Source organism: Watersipora subatra, chromosome 3 (genome assembly GCF_963576615.1).
Source record: "Watersipora subatra chromosome 3, tzWatSuba1.1, whole genome shotgun sequence".
Taxonomy (NCBI): Eukaryota; Metazoa; Bryozoa; class Gymnolaemata; order Cheilostomatida; family Watersiporidae; genus Watersipora; species Watersipora subatra.
In genome coordinates, this window is record NC_088710.1 from 63,699,421 (window position 1) to 63,721,379 (window position 21,959).

The 21,959-nt window shown below is 35.4% G+C and overlaps 1 protein-coding gene across 2 annotated transcripts; it reads right to left on the reverse strand.

Annotated features, from left to right (window-relative positions):
• Window positions 1-382: 382 nt before the first annotated feature.
• LOC137391398 (uncharacterized) lies at window positions 383-16,917 on the reverse strand. 2 transcript variants are annotated; one of them, XM_068077860.1, is made up of 23 exons: window positions 16,796-16,917; window positions 16,450-16,581; window positions 15,040-15,189; window positions 14,652-14,725; window positions 14,146-14,302; window positions 13,936-14,056; window positions 11,519-11,731; window positions 11,161-11,352; window positions 10,797-10,973; window positions 9,660-9,863; window positions 7,562-7,723; window positions 7,102-7,355; window positions 6,824-6,965; window positions 6,441-6,636; window positions 5,556-5,700; window positions 5,289-5,388; window positions 5,021-5,206; window positions 4,702-4,809; window positions 3,856-3,997; window positions 3,607-3,664; window positions 2,033-2,274; window positions 919-1,108; window positions 383-723 (listed from the first exon to the last, which is right to left on the reverse strand). In XM_068077860.1, exons 2-23 carry the CDS (start codon window positions 16,519-16,521, stop codon window positions 529-531), a joined length of 3,480 nt encoding a protein of 1,159 aa, XP_067933961.1. In that variant the 5' UTR covers window positions 16,522-16,581; window positions 16,796-16,917; the 3' UTR covers window positions 383-528. The 2 variants fall into 2 exon arrangements, with proteins under 2 accessions (XP_067933961.1, XP_067933960.1); XM_068077859.1 differs by having other exon boundaries at window positions 5,556-5,703.
• Window positions 16,918-21,959: the final 5,042 nt, after the last annotated feature.

Below are 21,959 nucleotides of genomic sequence, written 5' to 3' on the forward strand. Positions count from 1 at the left end.
TAATGCAATAATGCTACAAGGTAGTTGGGTAAAGCAATGAAACGATGAGTGTTGAACTGGAGCGCGACGGGAAGAGTCTGCTCGCGATACTGCGGATCACTATAAGGGTAGTCAAAGGCGACTTAACCAGAGGGCGTTCAACTATGATTACTTAGATTTTTTCGAGGGCGACGTGTAAAGGCTTCACTAGTGAAGGTTGGTTCTAGGTAGCCTTGCTATTGCCATTGTCCAACTCGGTATCGGTAGTCATACGGTCGGTCACGTAACCTCGATCAAATCGCGCTGCGATCGTAACAATAGAAAGCGCAAGACATCTTACAACGGGTTGATAACTCCAGCTTCTACATGATATTTGCAGCTTCTACGTGATGTTTGTTGTCAAGGTAATATATTGTACATAGATAAACCTGTAGTATAGTAAATAACTAAAAATGTATATATTGTCTTCAAATGGCAAGCATTAAAATCACATCAAAGTAAAAGTAATGTAAAAAAGACACAAAACCAGTTTTCTTTTATTCACCAATTCTATGGACATGGTTGGCATATTTCAGCCAGATGCGGACCATCGTCTATTTTTGATATGACTCTCAAGCCAAGGTCATTAACATCCGAGTAGTTAATTTCGGTGTGCCTGTGTTTCTCAAGTTGACTCCGCCACTTTATGGCAAGTACATAAATTTCTTGTTCCTCTTTTGCGGAAAGGGGTGGCTCTTTCAGTCCCTAAACAAGCATGGTACATATTTGCTTGAAATAAATTGGTAAGCCTTACAGTGATATAATTAAAACATACAAAATGATAACCGACTATGCTAAAAAACTATTGTAGTAAAATTCTGTTTGTATATTCAAAAGGTCCCGCATGGAATCTATGACCCTATTCTGCAAATAGGGAGCATATTAGAATGTCATGCAAACCTTGAGTAGGATAGACTCCGATGCTTCTAGGGACTTGAGTATGCTCTTAAGGAGGTTGTCTCCAGTAGTTGCTAGAGCTTTTATCGTGACGTCAAATGGACTAGTAGATCTCTTCACATTGGTGAGCATAGACAATTGTTCTGCATAGAATGTAGCCTGGTTACTGTAGTAGAGCAACTCATCAGTAAACCTACAATGTATAACAGAGTACCTGCTGACAAACGACCAGGATTCTCACTTATCTCATGAAAGTTTGTAAAGCACAAAATGTTCATAAACAAGTATAGGCATCATAAACAATAAATACTGTACAAGCTTAAGGAGGCCCAGAGATCAATTTAATAGCTGCGCACAAATTATACACTACAGAGCTACTAGATCTGAGGGTTAAGCTATGCAACACTCTTTACAAAAACAGCTAACATCAAACTTTTCCTGCAGCTTTATGACTTACTAGCATAAAGCCTGTTGATGCTCAACATTTTTTCCATTTTCAAAGCAAATTTTTAATTTTCAATGCAAATTGTTTTATAACAAAAATCCATGAACATGTTCATTGCGGGCACTTATCCTGAGTTTCTAATCAGAAAAATTGCGGCGCATTTCTAATGAAAACAAAAATTTTAAGATTGCCAATTGAGCCTGGGTTTGCTTGAAATGGGTCGGCTTTCACACATTAAATAAGCCATAGAGAGTCAGCTCTCATAACTCTTCCTTCACACAAAATTTTTGTTAACATTACGGAACATCGTTCTTATAATACCGAAAATAATTTTTGAGTTTTGGAATGCGATCAAGTGGCACAAGTAACCGAGTGTGGGTCTCACAAGCTGAGGGTTATTAGTTCACTTAGTTATCAGTTATTAGTGCAAAGTAAACTTCAAGGAAGCACTTAATTTAGTGGAATTTAGTTTCAAAATTTGAAGATCAGAGTTTAATAATATAGCAGATTACAGCGCTACAGCTTAGAACTCCTAAAGACTGATTGGTGTTTCTCAAGAATTAAAACTTGGCTGTATGGCATAAAATAGTGTGCAATCATAAAGGAACTATTATCTCATCTCAATGAACCAATATAAATACATTAACTAGTAAATGTTTGCCTATTATTTACCTTTGGCCTGCCAGTGAGTACTTGGCAATCACTTCACAGAACTTTTTAATTGTATAGCTGTTAGAGACAACCTGCTTAGAAGTATCAAACAGTTGCCTTCTGCTAATTATTGAGCCTTCTTGATATTTGACGTAGAGTGACATGTCCTGCAGGTTGATAGCAAGATCTCTAGCTGCTCGCACTACGGCATTGTTTTTGTCTGCCCACCTGACGAGCTCGCCTCTGAATGCTTTGACAGCACGCTAAAGCATACAAGAATACAAATAGAATAAAATATGAGCCATAAGAGACACAAACCTCTAGAGCTAGATGCTTACTCATCTATATACATAAAATCAAGAGTTTGTCTGTCGTCATTTGTATGTCCAGTTAATAGCGATTGGTTAAAATATGCACGCTTGTAATCTAGTGCTCCGTGAGAGATCATGATGTGTAAAGATTATGTACACAACTATTTCTACATGTAGTACAGTGGCTGCATGGTTTAGTGGTAGTGCACTTAGCTTCCCATCTATGCAACCAAATGTATGGGTTCGATTCCTGCGAGGTGCAATCTTTGTTCCTAACACTTTTAGTTTGTTTCAGACAGACATGGCTCTTATTATAGCAGAGATTAAAATATTAGCTAATGTTAATAGCTAAAGTTACTCAATTTCATGGGGTGAAGAAACTTAGCCTATGGCAACTGCATTGCCTGCCATTGTGTATAAACAGTTTTAAATCTTGAGTGAGTGTGTAGCATAAGAAGTAAGAAATGTTTTTCAACAATCTATTTTAGCTATACTTCGAGCTTTCGAATATTTGAATTACGCATTAGCTGGACACACAGAGAAATAAATAAATACCTTGATTTAAAAGTTTGAATGGTAAATTTTGTATAAGATTGATTAAAAATAAAAGTTCTATGCAAAAACTTGGTTTTACTTGTGCAGCGCTGGACCTTCATCTAGTCTCTACTATAATAAAAATCGTGTCTGTCCAAAACCACAGATAGAGGTTGAGAAAAGGGGTACGTATCATACAGGATTCCCACTCACAACAATCAGCTACAGGTTGGCAGACCGACTCTAACTACTGTGCTATTGGCGTTCCCAAACAATTGTGCCTGTAGTCATCATGCCTGATGATCTCTAACAGCACCTTAGACCGTCAGGGTGCTAATCTATATATAAAATGTATATAAATCTCTGTGTTTGTCTGTCCACCAGTACAGTTAAATCAATGAAGTTTTAGGAATGAAAAATCCACTGATCACTGGCTTTGAACTCGGAACCTCCTGTTCTGCACACAAGCCTTTATCCAATGCACTACTACTGGTTATGCTATGAAATGAATTTGGCACATACTTATTACACATGCCAATCTTTCATGTTTCACACTGCAACTAAGTGTGAAGCCATACTTGAAGAACAATGTGTGCCCATAAGTGAAGAAAAATGCTTAAACTTGCATGGCCAACAAGACTATTGCAATCAGTATAGGTCTGTAGCAGACACTGCTGAGAAAAACTATTTTATTACCTGTGCAACGCCGGATGTTCAGCTAGTGGTTAATAAAAGTCAAAGAATACTTACTATAAATTGACTGTCTGAATGCTTTGAGGCCTTCATATCTGATTGTGTTGGCATTTGACTGCAAATAGAAATGCATAAATGCATGATTAGGTCTATAAGCTGTGCTACTTGAAATATTGTAGAATATACTTAAATTTTAAATAATAACTGATCATTTTTTTTTTAAAGTTAAGAAAAAACTCAAAGAAAACTATGGCTACTATAAAGATATTGTCTGCTCGTGATTGAACGCATTGTAAAAGCTCTAACCCAAGGCCTGTAGCCATATCTGTTTGCTGAAGATTGCTTATAGCACTTTCCTTTGAAGGTGTCACGGCAAACGTATGACAAGATCCTGCTTCATTTCCTTTTGACCTTGACACACCAAGTATCTTATTAAATTCTGATTGGTCTAAAATGAAAGCAGAATGACTTTAAAACAATGGCATGAAAGCTAGTTAACTAGCATATACCAGTGACGTGTATGAGAGAGTTGCCCGACCAATATCTGCTATATCTGTTGACTGTTTTTACTGTTGACTAGGTTTTTACACAGACATCAAAACATATCATTCCTCTAGAAACACAAACCAGAAACTGGTTACAGATACAGAACCTATCAGAATTTGAGCTATATGTAAATTTAGGTATGACTTGTGCTTTGACTTAAGCTTAAAAAGGATTATCCTGTCTTAAACAATGAAATTAAAGGCATTACCTTGTAGGAAAAATTGTCCTTTTTCAAATGGTGTATAATACAGCATGCAATGTTAAAGCTACTAAAAATAAAAGTTATTTTTGGTTCTTAATGTTTAGTAGTGTGTAGTTGTTTAGTATGTGTAGTTGTGTTCTCCATTAGAGTTTATAAAAAATGGCCATTCTGTTTGGAAACTAGCGTATCTATTTCTGGGTTTGGTCACGGGACTCTCTCACACACGATACTGACAGACACTTCAGAGCTCAGGAAATACACAATGTACTTCTTAATGTCATTCTACAAGGTGTCAACTTTGAGAATATGTCAATATTCTCTGCTAGTAGTCAGGTAAACAAGACTTAAGGAAGAAACTACGAGGCTACCGGATGTTACTGTACATGTATTTAAAATAGGCCAACCTGAGGCATTCTGGATAGTGGATACATGCTGCCGTAAATCTAAAAGGTTAATTATTAGAAGTCTTTTTTCTGTATTATATGCTGCTAAGAGCTCTTCAGTGGCTGATTCTGCAAAATACCGAGAATAAATGTATAACAATAATATTGTAATTGGTAGTGAGTGACAACTGGCATTAAAGTGAAAATAAATGTACTTCTATTGACTTTAGTTATTTCACAAGCTGTCACAGAATAACTTTTGCAACAAAACCTTAAATTGAAAAATGTTTTAAGTTAAGCCCTTCTTAAATGCTCTGCATAGCGCAGATCATAAACCCACCCAAAGTTAGCCTCTCTGTTAGTACGATCACAGTTTCCAATCTATCGGGAATTTTCCGCAGCAGTTCAGAATAAGAAGAAAGCTCATCTTCTGATGATGCATGCTGGGTACACAGAGTCGTGACTGATTCCTGCAGCGAGTCTCTTAGCTGCTTGTAATTCCTTAACATATCATCCTTACTATTTCCTGTGAACCAAAGACAATACAAAGGCCTAATACAAGTAACTCAGTCTTCATTCATTCTAATAGCTGCTAAAGTTGTACCAACCGTCAGAGCTGAATGCCTGAATCGCTGTCTCAGCCAGCTTGTTTAAAGCCTCACAGTGTGGCTCCAGCAACTTGTCAACGAGCCTAAAAAACCTCGCTGCCTGCAAAACAGAGAAAGCAGCAAACTTTTGGTAACCTCATACTGCCTACAACTTGTCGAATTCATCTATACAAGCTGACAGGGAAAATGGTTAACAGAAATCAGTAACTATTTATTGTGATAATAGGAAGAGGATGTTGACAAATTGAAATAAAACTTGTTTCTTACTTTTTCACTCCAGCGCAGCAAAAGAACAGAAGTCTTTAGGTCTGCAAATATCTCTTCAGTCGGTTGAAATTGATCGGGTGTGATTTCTAGCAAATGAGCCATGTTTGCTATAAGCTCTTTGCAGGTATCCATTTCTTCACCTGCTCTGCTGTACAAAGATGCGTAGTACAAGTATGAAACAAACGAACAAAAATTTAAGAAAAATGTTTGTCCCCAGTCTACCCCTAATATTGATATCAGCTATACAGGTTATTAAAAACATTCACTGCCCCAAATCTATCTATGTAATGTAGCTTGCAACGCAGCATACTCTCTTAGCTTTGTAACTTCAGCCCACCAGTAAGTTTTATACATGCAGCGTGTCGAGTTAACTGGGTTGCAACTATAAAAGTAAACACAAGCAATACAATATTCACAGATATCTGAGCTGTCAACATTGCTAAAAAACATGAGGTAGTACAAAGTCAAACTACATGTCTCTATGCCATGGGAAAGTCCAAGGATTGTGATTATGGAATAATGGCGAGTCTTATTTTTCTGAAAACATGAATTGTGTTTCAAAGTCCAAACTGATTAAATGATATAACAATGAACAAAATCTTCAACACAAGAATTGAGTGCTATATTACATGTCACTATTTCAAATAACATAACAAATCACAAAAGTCTTTTTCCTATCAGACCAGCAAAAACATGCTACGGGTTTTTGGCAAATGTCCAAGAATTAAAGAAAAGGTAACCAGTGACAGTATTAGCTACAGCTTTCCATAACATGTAATAATTACAACGTAGAAGATTTTAGTAGGGGCAACAAAGTAAAATAATTGTATTTTGAAACAACTACCAAATAATCTGGTAAAATTATACCTAACCCTAAATTCGCACCTCATAGAGAGAGCGCCATAGATGTATTTGATGCTGTGCTCCATTAAACTGAGACAATCACTGTAGGTATGGCTGGTCATGTTACACTGAATGAGTAGTTGATGCTCGCTCTCAGCCGCTATGGTTCTAGTTGCTAAGAGAGCATTACATGCCCATTCACGGCAGCGCGTCATCAACTTTGAGAGCCTACATGGACCTAAAAAAATATCAGATGACCCTATCAGAGTCAGTTGTAATTAAACAGTTAAACCCGTTATATTTTAAATAATATGCGTATATGTGGAGTTTACTAGGCTGTCTTTATTACGATATAATTCAATAGAATTGTAAATAAAACTAGTGAAGTTTTTTTATACATAAGTTTTTTTCTCACTTCCACACACCATTGAGTAAAGCACATATGTTGTTTTTTAAGTTAGCATTCGCTAGCCAGTAGGTTATGAGAATCGTCAGTTCTGGTTGTGCATCTGAATCGCATGACAGAATAGAGCTCAACTCATCACTGCTCAGCAGAAAATTCTTCTTCTAAAACAAAGAGAGACAATAATTTTTCAATTAGATTTAGAAATTGAAATTTCACAGAAAAACGACAATTGCTAATAAAAATGACAATCAATCTTGTTGCACAGAAATGAAATGTTACATCTTTTGTGAAACTCACTGCAGACTGAGTTAGCATTTGATTATTCATTTCCACGGCAACACAGATTGGCGATGCTAGCTGCAAAATGCTGCTGATCTGGTTGTCACAACCATTTTCTAGTCTCTCCACATTTCTAGACCAGCTAGCCAGAAGTGACTTTAGAGCATCCAAATTGGCCATATTTGCCTCAGCTAGCTGCCTAATCTGTACAGACAACTCCACAGTCTCCGAACAAAGCGAAGATACAAGGCTCTTAATTTCACTCTTTTCATCTGCAAAAATAGCTCAGCATATTACAAAAAAACTACACTAATAAACTCATATACACATGTCTGCCTTGAAACATGCAAAATGCATGTCAAACCATAACAGGGCCAGACAAAACCAAGGCCTGTTGTTATTAAAAATCACAGCAATGCATTTGGAACTTTCGTTTAAAATAAAACACTTTATAGTTTATGATTGGTTGTAGATGTACCAGAGTTTGTAACGTGAGGCGTGATGCAGTTGGCAATGCTGATAATGTCATTAGCTCTCTCCATAAGCTCATTGCAGCAGCACTCTGTTGCCACGACATCAAAGCTGAGAGCACACGCAAGCAGATGTTGCACCAACTGACTCAAGCCAATATCTGGTTCATCTGAAAACAAGAGTATATTTGCTAGACAATGTTGGATATAGAGTGATAGCTTGTTGCTCTAAATACTCACTGCATGCCTACCACCATCGAGAGAATTTTAATAATATGAGTGGCTAAACCATGGTTTACAAGAAAGATTCCGGATTAGTAATACATGTATTATAAAGCTAAGCTTCCACTAGAAATTAAATATAGTGATTGCTCAATTCCAGGTATTATATGGATATGTCTGCTTTGCTTTCAGTTTAGAACGATAAATTTGCTACCTTTAATTTAATTTAGGCGCATTGTGATCAACAGCTACTTGCATTTTAAGTACATCTGCCAGAATGCAACCAACATTCTAAAAAGTAGGTCATAATCAAATTAGTTAATACAGCCAAACTTAATACTTAATACTTAGCAACTCAATTGTCTTAAGATATACTAAAAGATAGTAAGAACTAGTAACTGATTGAAAGCACCACATTGATCTTATATTGATCTTATATCCGGCTAAATGTAGCAGACAATGAAACAGAAGATTATTACATCAGTAAATAGCAATCAAATGTAGAATACAGATTAAGTAAAGAAGGTCATCACAGTTCAGGCAGAGATTTCAGCTGCTCATTAAATATTTTCAAGTAGACTTCTGAGAGACGGACAATTGTATGAAATGATAAGGACTAACTGTTTTGTGATGTACCACTGCATTAAATCCTCATGAACAGAGATAGTTTTAGATGAAGAGCTATAAGATCAGAAATTTTCAAAACATTATCCTTACTTACTGAAGTATACAGAGTCAAAGTATATTCTTACTTACTGAAGTATACAGAGTCAAAGTATATTCATACTTACTGAAGTATATAGAGTCAAAGTATATTCTTACTTACTGAAGTATACAGAGTCAAAGCATATTTTTACTGATTAAAGTATACAGAGTCAAAGTATATTCGTACTTACTGAAGTATACAGAGTCAAAGTATATTCTTACTTACTGAAGTATACAGAGTCAAAGTATATTCGTACTTACTGAAGTATACAGAGTCAAAGTATATTCGTACTTACTAAAGTATACAGAGTCAAAGTATATTCGTACTTACTAAAGTATACAGAGTCAAAGCATATTCTTACTGACTAAAGTATACAGAGTCAAAGTATATTCGTACTTACTAAAGTATACAGAGTCAAAGTATATTTTTACTGATTAAAGTATACAGAGTCAAAGTATATTCTTACTTACTGAAGTATACAGAGTCAAAGTATATTCGTACTTACTAAAGTATACAGAGTCAAAGTATATTCGTACTTACTAAAGTATACAGAGTCAAAGCATATTCTTACTGACTAAAGTATACAGAGTCAAGGTATATTTGTACTTACTGAAGTATACAGAGTCAAAGTATATTTTTACTGATTAAAGTATACAGAGTCAAAGTATATTTTAACTTACTGAAGTATACAGAGTCAAAGTATATTCGTACTTACTAAAGTATACAGAGTCAAAGTATATTTTTACTGATTAAAGTATACAGAGTCAAAGTATATTCTTACTTACTGAAGTATACAGAGTCAAAGTATATTCGTACTTACTAAAGTATACAGAGTCAAAGTATATTCGTACTTAATAAAGTATACAGAGTCAAAGTATATTCGTACTTACTAAGGTATACAGAGTCAAAGCATATTCTTACTGACTAAAGTATACAGAGTCAAAGTATATTCGTACTTACTAAAGTATACAGAGTCAAAGTATATTCGTACTTACTAAAGTATACAGAGTCAAAGTATATTTTTACTTACTAAAGTATACTAAGTCAAAGCATATTCATAACCAACTGAGTTGCTTTTTCAAGGAGAGATAGTTTATGTACTGGAAAATGGTGTCTACCATATTATAATATCTTGAAAAGCATTTTTGTTGCAACACAAAGGATTTACAGGATGTTACCTCGATGCATGGACATGGTTAGCTTGATCTGTTCATAGCTGTTTAGTCTGGTAGAACTACCAATATGAAAAGAGGATGTCTCGAGACTCAACCACCTTTGTGCACCGTCTGATATACCTTCATTCTCGCTTCTTTCCTCCTCATCTGATGGCTTTTCATTTTTGATCCTATCACTTTGTTTTCTCTTGTCTAAATACTGATCAGCTGTGAACAAAAAGATGTGATAACTCCTGACCTTTGGCTGGCACAACTATTTGTAAAAATGGTTGTACCACTTAGCAAAAATTTTGCATAATTTCACAACTACTTAATCAAGAGATAAAATATACCAAACACCCATTAGGTACATAGATGTTCAAAACCAAAGTTGATATAAGATGATTGAATAAGCAACAATATTTTTGAGTATGGCCAACTCGTAGAGAACATATGGCCAACTCGGAGAGAACATATGGCCAACTCGGAGAAAACATATGGCCAACTTGGAGAGAACATATGGCCAACTCGGAGAGAACATATGGCCAACTCGGAGAGAACATATGGCCAACTCGGAGAGAACATATGGCCAACTCGTAGAGAACATATGGCCAACTCGGAGAGAACATATGGCCAACTCGTAGAGAACATATGGCCAACTCGGAGAGAACATATGGCCAACTCGGAGAGAACATATGGCCAACTTGGAGAGAACATATGGCCAACTCGGAGAAAACATATGGCCAACTTGGAGAGAACATATGGCCAACTCGGAGAGAACATATGGCCAACTCGGAGGGAACATATGGCCAACTCGGGGAGAACATATGGCCAACTCGGAGAGAACATATGGCCAACTCGGAGAGAACATATGGCCAACTCGGAGAGAACATATGGCCAACTCGGAGAGAACATATGGCCAACTCGGAGAGAACATATGGCCAACTCGGAGAGAACATATGGCCAACTCGGAGAGAACATATGGCCAACTCAGAGAGAACATATGGGACGCTAGAATAAGGAAAGCAATCATGAAAGGAAGGTAGCATAGCGCAGTAATGTCTCGTTATGTCATTGATGCTATAGTTATGATACCGCAAGCTAAGAAATTAATGTACATGTATATATCAATATATAATGTATATACATAGAAACACTGACCAGCTTCTTTGAACTCTAACAGAAAGCTGTCATCTGTACTTTCTTCATTCAAAATAGATTTGATGAATATCATACAATGCTCCAATAGACAATTATTATCCAGCAGAGCTTCACGAAGGTTTGAGTCATCTTTGTCCAGAGTTAGCGAGGCTGCTGATTGGCTAACATCAGAGGTCACTGTATAATAGTCAGAGGTCACTGTACAATAGTTAGAGGTCACTGTATAATAGAGGTTACTGTATAATACTAAGAGGTTACTGTGTAATAGTCGGAGGTTACTGTATAATAGTCAGATTGCAGTTAATGTAAAGTGAAGCCTGAATAAATAAATATGAAATAAAATGCTATGACCTAGAAAGTTTACCTCCTTTGAGTTTGGACACTGCAAGATTGAGTCGCTCTGAAGCATGAGTGTGGTTGTGATGAGACATAATATAGACAAGATGTGTGGCCAGGCCGAGCTGAGCTCGTACTAAATCTGCATACTCATGTATGTCTATGGCCCCTTCCGTCAGCATCCATTTTAATCGTGATCCATTGCGTATCACGAGCTCAGCTGCCAATACAAAAATATAAACTTGTGGCAAGAAGCCAGGCATATCATCTGTTAAAATATAGTAGTACACGAATAAATATGCAACATGTTACAAAAACTGTGTACTGATAACTCTCTTCTCCTCAAACACATGTTTTGTTAGTTCTATGATTTGAAATATACAAACCTGACACTTGTGCGAAAACTGCTGAGTCAGTAATTTCGTCAATAGCACTTGACAATGCTGTCAGCTCTTGTGTCCATCTCTCTAACACGTGATTGGCTTGAATCCATTTCTCTCGCGCATGATTGGTTTGAGAGTAAGAAGTGATAATAGATGGTAGCAACTGGGAGTTCAGCCCTTCCAATATTGATAGCGAACTTTTAATTCTGGTCACCACTAAATGATATAAAACATGGTGCAGTTAGTGACATTTACTAACATCTCCTTAGTTGTTTCAAGGAATGCTGAACCAAACCATGTAACTGCTGTCAGTAAGTAAATTATTTCAAAAAGAAACGTTAAAGATTGAAAAACTCATTGACTCAGTGTTGTTTATAAAATAGATTGGAATCAACCTACAAACAATACAGCCTTTTTTGTCAGACTTACTTACAAATGGACAAATGTAGAAATGGTTTATGAAATATATGAAACTATGACATATGATACTTAGATGAGTACTATATTTCATTCCCAAAGTGCATCCTTCACATCAAAACACAATATTGTATCATGCAACTGTTTTGAACAATGAAAATACACAAATTTCAAGGTTCAAACTCAAGAGAATAGTTGACAATGACAATAAAATGCTATCAACTCTGAAGATTTTCAGAAAAAGAAGTTAAAAAGATTTTGTTTACAAATATATTATTTTTAAAATCAAATCATTAATTTCTAGATTGCTATTTTAAAGATAATGTTTTGAACGATGAGGAAGTTTTGATTTTTGTATTTCCTAATATATTTGAGAACACAAAAAAAGTGATATATTTTGAATCTAGGAATTTGAGCAAGAATATCAGCAGATTTTTGCATTAGTCTTTGCATGATCATTAAATGTACTTTTTCCAATAAATACATAACCAATTAATATAAACCATAGTATCGCTATCAATAGAATGATGTAAATCGTAACAATGGATAGCTATATTGACTTGTGTATCTGAAGGTGCAAATACAGCTATTTTTGTGTTTATGAGATACCATTCTAGCAATATATACACAGTCATCAGCTCAAATAAATCAACACTATCAAGAAAAGTTCTCCTCACAAACTATATGTAAAAACCATGAAGAGCGTTTACTGGTCATCTATATCACATATCTTAAGAAATTTTAGTCAGAAATCCAGAGTGTAACCTACTATTTTAGCTTTACTTGGTATATGGCTAAGAATTAGTTTTCAAAAGTTGTCTTGAATAGACCACTTTGGTATAATAGCTAAAATGATGTACAATCATAACCAGTTTGTTCGTGAGAATGCAAGCAGATATAAAATAATGACATGTAAGTGACATCGAGTAGCGTGATCTTTCTATGTGAGCTGATGTAACTGGAGCAAGAGTTTACATGTAAACTTTCAGTCTACGTGCAAACTGGAAGTTTACATGTAGATTTAACCAGAGTATGTAAACTGGAATCTAACGCAAGGCTAGCAGAAAAGAAGAGTAGAGACTCCTTCTGCACTAGTGAATCTAGTGACAGCTAATGATGAAATTATAATCTAATATCTAATCAGGCTATATGCATTACAGAAAAAAGTATAACACAATAGGGCGCTTGAAAGCAAATAATGTTTTATTTTAGAGTTGTCTTACCAGTTTACAAGTATGTAAGACAACTGTTAAAGAGTAAGTAATTAACCTGAGAGGAAGAGCAAGCGATGCCATAGAAACTTGTTCAAAATACCGGTAAACTTCTGAATACAATATAACTTTGTTTAAAAATCTGCTTCATATGTTTAAACTGCTGTGTTGGAATAAATATTCCCTAAAGAGTACACAGTAATTCGTTAATTTTCTTCATGGTAAAACACTTATAATCCCTCTTTATGAATATTGTCAGCGACCACAGCACTGTCAGTTTTATATTATGCATTAAAACAAATGCATAATATAAAACTACATAAAATAAATGTAAAAAATTAAATCATATGTAAAATAATTAAATATATACTGTAATAAATCAAATAATAATAAAATTTTTTGCGCATGGGAACAATACTACCAACAACCATAACACAAAAGTGACAAAAGATGCCCTACTAAACAAATGAGATAAATGTGAACAGTATTAGTTAGTAAACAAATAAACTTTCAGAAACAAGTTTCTCTAATAAGTGGCTTTATGTAAGTGTAGTATATATTATTATGAATTAAAAGTCTTTACCAATTTTTCAAATTTTTTATTATTTAACCAATACAAATTATTCTGGAAATCTAATCTGTAATCTATACAGTAATTTAAGAGCGTGTTGCCACAATTGCCGGCAAACAAAGATTATTGACAACAGTCTAAGTAGAACGGTCCCCTCACTTACTCTATTCATATAACCTCTTATGGACATTGTGGAAGGATTGCTAAATACAAACACTCACTTTGTGCATTGCTGGTGCTGTCAGCTACAAGCCTGGCTACTTCAAACATTCGGGCTGAATGTTCAGACATGTCATCTATAAAGGGTTGGGCGTCATCAGTAACATCTCGCAGCTTTTGATTCTGTAAATATAAGTAATTGATTGAGAAGTTATTACAGATACAGATGACTGTAATCATTAGCAACTATTATACACTGTATTGCTAGTGACCTTGTGTGTAGAATGGACAGCTGTCACTAGCCTATCCAGTGGTTCTCTTGTTTCTTTGAAAGTGTCCACAATAATCTCAATCAGCGCTGAGTTTGCTTTCCTCTCCAAGTCATGCACCTCTGTTATCAAGTCTTTACATTCTCTTTCAAAGTCCTCTCTGACCGTATAACAAAGTACATTATAGTAACAAGCATAACCGATTATTATGTTAATAACATAATGAGAATGGGTGCCGTCTCGAAAATATGAGACAGAGGTAATCAGTGAGTGTAGAATGCGAGTAGTGAATGTAGGCGAGTAGTGAATGTAAAAGGTGAGTAGTGACTGTAGAAGGTGAGTAGTGACTGTAGAAGGTGAGTAGTGACTGTAGAAGGTGAGTAGTGACTGTAAAAGGTGAGTACTGAGTGTAGAAGGTGAGTAGCGAGTGTAGAAGGTGAGTAGTGAGTGTAAAAGATGAGTAGTAAGTGTAGAAGGTGAGTACTGAGTGCGGAAGAAATGCCACTAACCTCATCTGCTGTAACTCTGAGGGATGGCGAGCATTCTTGCACATGGGAACAATACCAGCAACCATGGGTAAAACCTGTCAGTAACATGAAACATAGCACTAAAGAAATGAGATAAGTGTCACCAGTGTTAATAAGTAAACAAATAATTTTTCAAAAACAAAATTTTTTTAATGAGCTGCATTTAGTCAATTGAAGTGCTACGCAAAAGTACTATATATTATAACAAAATAATAAAAACCTTCAACAATTGTTTGTTATTTTTATTGTTTAATCAATAGGTGATTTAAAAAGGGTTGTAATTACCTGTGAACAGAGACTAAGAAGCCAACCGACACATGAATGCTATCAGAACTAGAACAACAGTGTTTAGCAAAAGAATGAAGCCTACCATCATGCAACTGTTGCGTGTAGAACATGATTTGAGAGAATCAGGTGAGAGACTTATTACAGAGAGGCAATGCCTAACGGCAGCTCCTACCAGTTGCTCAAACTTTCCTGTGTCCAACTCTTCACGTTTTTCATTCAAATATGTCAGCACCTATAATTTTATAAAGCATGTAATATTCTACAGATCTTATCAGTACTTATATGGATATCTAATATATAGCATGTATGAAATGAAGTAAGATAGAAGTTCATAAGCTGATAACTACAAACAACAGCTGATGTTAATTTCTAATTGCTTGTTAGCCTTTTGGATAGAATATTACAAGTTTCCAATCTTGAGATCTTCATAGTCAACTACATAGTAGTCATAGTACTCTCTTCTGTGTTTGAGGAGCAGATACAAGTTATTTAGAAGAACCTTAGACACAAATTGTACCACAAACCTTTACTATATGAGTATTTCATTGCAAGATTAAATCAGCAGCAATATTAGATGTAAAGCCAACAGTGACTTGTCCACTAGCTCCAGCGCTGATAATTGCATACAATGAACCTAATAAAACTGAAAACACAATTAATATTTAACAAGATATCAGATAAAACATGTTTTCATCCTTTAAATTGAATTATAATAGTTGGGTGGTTTGTTAAACATTCACCAACTTGGCAAAACATTTGATCTGCAAGATGGATCTAGCTCCTTGTAGATCAGACTTTATTTGGATCCTTTATTTAGATAACGCTATTTTGAAAAAAATTATTTTGTGTTTTATGTGAACAGTTAGTTGTGCTCTCACTGTAATTTTTGTTGCTTTAGGTCACAGGTTTTAGTATTCTGAGGTTAAGTTTGAAATCTAAGAAGCTTTTTTGGTGCAGAGAGAATATGAAGGATTTACCACCTGGCTATCTATCTGCATAATTAAACGTGCGCAAAAGCAGAAAACAATTTAATCTATATATATATATTTCTCAAAGTATGTCTGTATGTCATCTATTTGTCTGCGTTCCGGCTATAGCTATTATTAGAACAACTGAGCTGGACAATGCTGACTAACGTCATGGAGTACAGTCATTAGAAGCCTAGCTTACCGTATTAACTAGCTTAGTGGAATTTTCCATTGGCAGTATGCGAGGCTAATAGCTTAAAAGGTACAGTTGTTTGACAAAGTTTTAAAACCTTTACAGTTGTTTTTATTTTTCTCTTAATTTTTTCCAACTACACAAAACACTTCTCTCATGATATGTAGTTTGAAAGTAAGAATGGGAAATGTTGTTATATGTTAAATACAAATAAATTTTCCATCCAAAGACTTTTTTATTACCCGGGCAACGCCGGGTGGTACAGCTAGTGTTTTATAAATCTTACTGGATACTCTGCAATATTCACCATCTCATACCATTGCTGGATTACCTGATCTACAGCACTGACAAATCCACCCTCTTCCATCCTGTCACTGCTCTCTACTGGACTCTTTTCCTTCATTATACGTATGATTTCGTCTAAGGAATTGTTTAGTTGAGCGAACACCTTTGCTTTATGCTCCTGCAAACAATCCATGAGTAACTGCTGTACTCATGGAATATCAGGCACTCATAGCAATACTGTAGACCAATTGAGAGCCATGCAAACAGGTCATACACAACAGCGACATGCATAGCTTCCACATCTGTCTAGAATACCACGCAGTGACTGTCTCATCTTATCACTCTCAACAAGTAACATAATCTATAATCTAAAATGAGAGATTAGCGACTACCTTAGCCTGAGAGCTTCCTGAATATTTAATGCATGTTTGGCAGCACTTGTTAACACTTGGTGCCAGTTTTTTTACAGTCAACGCTGCTGAAGCAAAACTGCGACGTTTCTTGTTGCTCTTGAGATCTCGTTGCAGCTTCGCCATTTGGTTGAAAAGAATAAGCAAAGCCTCCGTGTATTGCTAAAATATACTAATGAAACGTTAGCCAAACAAGTCTAGACCTTCGTTTTAAAAATTTGCTGAATCAAAATTAGATCTAACAATGTGAAAATCATTGAATCAGAAATCATCTACACCTTGAATGTCTCTAGAAGCTCATCCATAGAAGTAACTAAGCTCAGAGTCTGAATAAGCTTTTTAATCCATGTGATGACCTGGATGAGTTTATTCTCCTCAACTTCCTCGATAGACATGAAGACCTGAAGGAAAGACAATAATAAGTGCTAAGCATAGACCTATTAACTTAGCCTGTCTTGACAAACTGTTGTTTTTGCGGAGTTGTCCCCCCGTCGAGCAGGCGAGCAACACAACAAGTTATGTTGTGTTGCTCGACGGGGGGACAACTCCGCAAAAACAACAGTTTGTTACGACAGGCTACTATTAACTATACCTGTATAGTTAATAGGTCTACGGTGCTAAGACTCACCATATCAGCCAAGTAGCCTCTAATGGTTCAAATAGAAGGACAACATTTGAAGACCCGCTTCTAGTGCATGAACTATACTTTAATATAGATGAAGTTAGACCTGGGACATGAAGGGTAAGCTGAACATGAAAATTCTTACGATGTTAGCCAATCACAACTAACTTTGACAAATCTTCAGCCAATTCCCAAAAGGGTTTAGGCCTGCGTCTTATTAAAGAAGTTTGATTAGCTACCTTTAATATATTAGTTTGCAAGTCTTGGAGATGGTGCTTTAACTTTACTCGTTTAGAGCCCAAGTTGGAATTCTCCAGAAAAGCCGCGCTTGAAAGCTGAACATTTCTAGAGCAAAGGTCCAGCTCATTGCATGCCACATCAATAACACTAGTAGTAAATTCCTAAAATAAGAAGAAATACTAAAGAGTTGATGATTAAATAAAAAGATTCACAGAAACCTATTTCAATGAGACTGAACTTAATACAGACTAGCAGTAAGCCTGGCAATGCCTAGAGTTTCTTTTATCGTCAATCAAACAGTCTACAGGTAGGTGTGCAAAAAAGGTTGGTTCTCAAAAGCCAGACGGTGTATTGAAATCAGCTCTCACCGATCAATGGAACAAAAATAACATTACCTCAAAAGTATGAAAAAGATTTATGCCATTATCATTGGCAGAATAGATTGAACTTTGCAACCTGTTCCTGACACTAAAATCGATCATTAGTTGTTTTACCAATGTTTGTTGTACTCGCTTATGTATCATTGTACAGTGGAGTCTTAATCATTGAAAATAATTGATATATTTTTCGCAAGTTAATTGACATTTGTAATGAGAAAGTTGTATTATACCTGGAATCTCTTCTATTGCCAATCAGATAACCCACAAGGGGGTGTTTAAGATGCTGGTTCTCAGGAACCAGATGGAGTTTTACAACTAAATACTTTTAACAGCCTGAATATGCTCAAAATATTTGGACAATATCAATCAAAAAATTTGGAAATCTATGCAGACTATGTTTATTCAGACTATGACACAAACAAAATGACAAATTTGGATTCATTAATAGAGATATGAACAGCTTCTCCGGTTTCGACAACAGAGCAAATTAATGCATGTAAATTTAAAGCCTCGTAATAAATTTGATTTGTAATGTTTATTTCCCAAACATTGTATATATTCAAAATAATCATTTATTAACACATGAATACTGGGAAAGAATAGGTTTGGATTTTTAAAATGTTAGAATATCTCACCTTTTTTAGTACTACTTAAAGAGGTAGTCAGCCAAAAAACTTCATCAACCTGCTTCATTTCAACTTGTTAAACATATCATTGTACTACAAAGTAACTAGTAATTCTCAAAATGATTTCCTATTACAGCTGGTAAAAATAATGAAATAGGCTAGTGGTTTCAGTGAAGGTATTCTTGAACATAATTTAGTGGTGCAAAATGATGATGCTTATTAAAATATTAATCTTATATTTTTTAATGACCACTAAACTACATACATTTTGTATCTGTAGCGCAGCTAAAAATTTCCTTGAGTAAAATCACAAATTTAATGTTTAGTGTAAGCAAGTTAGGAAAAGTTAAGGGCAGAAATACATGCCTACATGTATTGACTCATTACAAACCAGGATGGACAACTCTCAATACAATAAAATAATGGGGAGTTATGAGGAAATACGCTGCTAAAAGTAACCTTACTTCAGCAAGTCCAGGTTTGACCTGACGAATGTTATGAATTAGGTTTTGAGTCAACTCTAAAAGCTTTCCAGCCTGCTGCTCAACACGATGGGCTCTAAGTTTCTCTGTTTTCAGCTCTGAGTAACTATCTGTCATTAGCAGAAGATATAAAATCTGAAACAAAAAACTCAAATAACAGAGACAAGAGTGTGAAGAATATTATGAGCTCAGACGTAAAGAGAGATATAGAAAGCTTGCTACAAACCAAAAACATTGTCCGTGATCATATCAATAAACATTAGGTTCAATTTTGCAATGAAATTAAATATAGTGTATGTTGTAAGCAGCTGTGGAGGAATAGCAATACTTGAAACATGATTCATTTTCTATGTTACAACAGTGATATAAAACCCCCCACATGTGGGGGGTAAGTAGCTTTATATCATTGGTTACGAGCACAATCTAGACTCATTCATACTCATTTATGAGTCTGGTTCATGTTGATTTTGAACAAGTGCATGAAGCGTGCCAATTAAAAATGTTCAACAACAAACAATATTTAATACTCTACACTAAGATTTATGTAATGCAGTGAGTTTAATACGCCATCACCACAGTTGCTTGCTTACAAAACACTCAACAACCATAGCCAAATTAAATAACACTTCTGCTCAAGTTAAATAGTTGCTAACAGAGACCTTAGTTAGTCCAAATGCTTGTAGTTAGATAAAAATTTTACTTATAGCAGACGCTGGCGGCTTTTTCTAAAGTTAAGGCATCCTTGATTAGCACACTAAAAATGCTAAAGACCAGTTCGAGTAACACACATACACAATAGTGTACATTTCAGAAACACATTTGTGAATTGTTAGACACTTAAAAACGCGTGCCAACACTCAAAGGAATAAAACATGTGTCCTTGCTCTACGCGTCTCTCAGCTTTGGCAAAGATTCGTCATTTACCTGATTAAGGACAGGAGCGGTAGACCTCTCACTTGACTTTGTCTGAAGATGAATACTTGAGGTTAGCAGGTACCAGTTACTACCTGCCATCTCCAAACAACTACCAATTTACACTGCTGACTGTTGATTTGTGTACACTAAGCTGGACTAGCGTAACAATGTTTTCTAAAAAAGCATAAAATATTAATTTCAAAGGCCTCGGGCAATCATATGATGAAGTATTTTCTAAAACGATTTGTCTGCCATAAAATTTTTCAATAAACCTGCCAAATCATACAGTATGTAGTTGATACATATGTATGTATCAACTACATACTAACTACATATAACTACTGTACATAATCAACCGGATTATACAGTATGTAGATCATGTAGTTGTGCTCAAATCAGCATATAAATGAGTGCTTTTACTTCGATATTAGTACAGTGTATAAAATATAATCTATCCCAGTAAGCATTTTTTGACATTCTAATTTAACTTTTTTATAAATCGAATAAATAAAATGCCTCAATGGTTATAATATTGTTGTATAGAAGCATTAGCAAAAGCAGACAGCGTAATGGAGAAACATCTAAACACCGGAGATGTATGCAATATTACAATGAACATGATACCTAATACACTAGGGAAACAGCAATGAAGACAGTCATCATATACTCATCTACGAGCAGCTTAGAAACCTCCTGTGGAATTAGCTTATGAGGAAAGAGACATCAATTGACATGCCAGAAAAACATTAAAAGATATCAGACCTGTACCAGACACGATCATGACAATTGGAATTAGTCATCATTTTCAATCATTACACTCCCATGACATACTTAAGACAAATTTATTCAATTACTAACACTCTGCAACATAAATAACACAACCTGACCGCCTAAACACCTTATCATAGGTTAACAGAGACATCTATAAAAGGGAACCGCTTCAACGACTCGGTGTTTGTCTATCGGCCGATCGATCTATCTCTCTCCTTCTCAAGAATCTGCTGAGGCTCCCTCTACCTGCTGAGGTGTGTTCCTTTGCCTCTGGAGCCGCCCTCTCTCTTCCCTCTGCCTCTGGAGCCTCTATCCTTTCCCTACCGATGAAGCCTCCTTCTTCCCCATTAGCTAATCCTCTTCTACTTCCCTATTTCAACTACTAAGCATCTATATATAAAATAGAGACTGCCATGACTCTCGTTTGGTTGTTGTACGAGTAACTCGCAGCCATATGGACCGAGCAAAACAACATGTACGACCGTTCGAGTAAGTGTGTAACTTTTATTAGCTATTTTAACTTCTCATCATTAATATTATTGTTTAGAATTTTGTTAGTTGTGTATTTTAATTGTTGGACTCATAGAATAAAGAAGTATCTTTTACTGGTAAGTATCAGTATTGCTTACAATAGCTTAACACCTTCACTTGTACCTGAACCAGTAATAATCAAATTAATTCCCACATGACAAAGCAAAAGTGCACACACTGAACATAGTCAAAATAGAATGAAATGACAAAGCAAATTCAACACTGATGTTGTGTGTAAATTTGGATTAGTTATGCATAACATAATTTTTCCACATCCACCCATGACGAAATGAAAGAGTAAAAAAATTTTTCGAAATATTCTATAGACAAACGATATTAAATATTCATTTTGTGTGATAAGAGTAAAAACAAACAAAAAAAATCCACGATTAAATGCATTTATGTAACATCCATAAATACATTTACTAACTCATATATTGCTCACTAAAAGTACTTTTTTTGTATGGAAATACTGCAAAAACAAAATACCGATATGGAATGCAGCCAGACCACAGGATAAGCATATAATCTGGATAAGCAGCAAGACCCCCAAAGACATCAAAAGATTCAATAATTAGA

Coding starts and splice junctions, on each gene's coding strand:
- LOC137391398 (XM_068077859.1), bottom strand. CDS start 16,521: ATGAAGGAAAAGAGTCCAGTAGAGAGCAGTGACAGGATGGAAGAGGGT. Junction 14,303..14,651: donor TCAGAGTTACAGCAGATGAG/GTTAGTGGCATT, acceptor TTATACGGTCAG/AGAGGACTTTGAAAGAGAAT. Junction 11,353..11,518: donor AGTTTTCGCACAAGTGTCAG/GTTTGTATATTT, acceptor TTGTATTGGCAG/CTGAGCTCGTGATACGCAAT.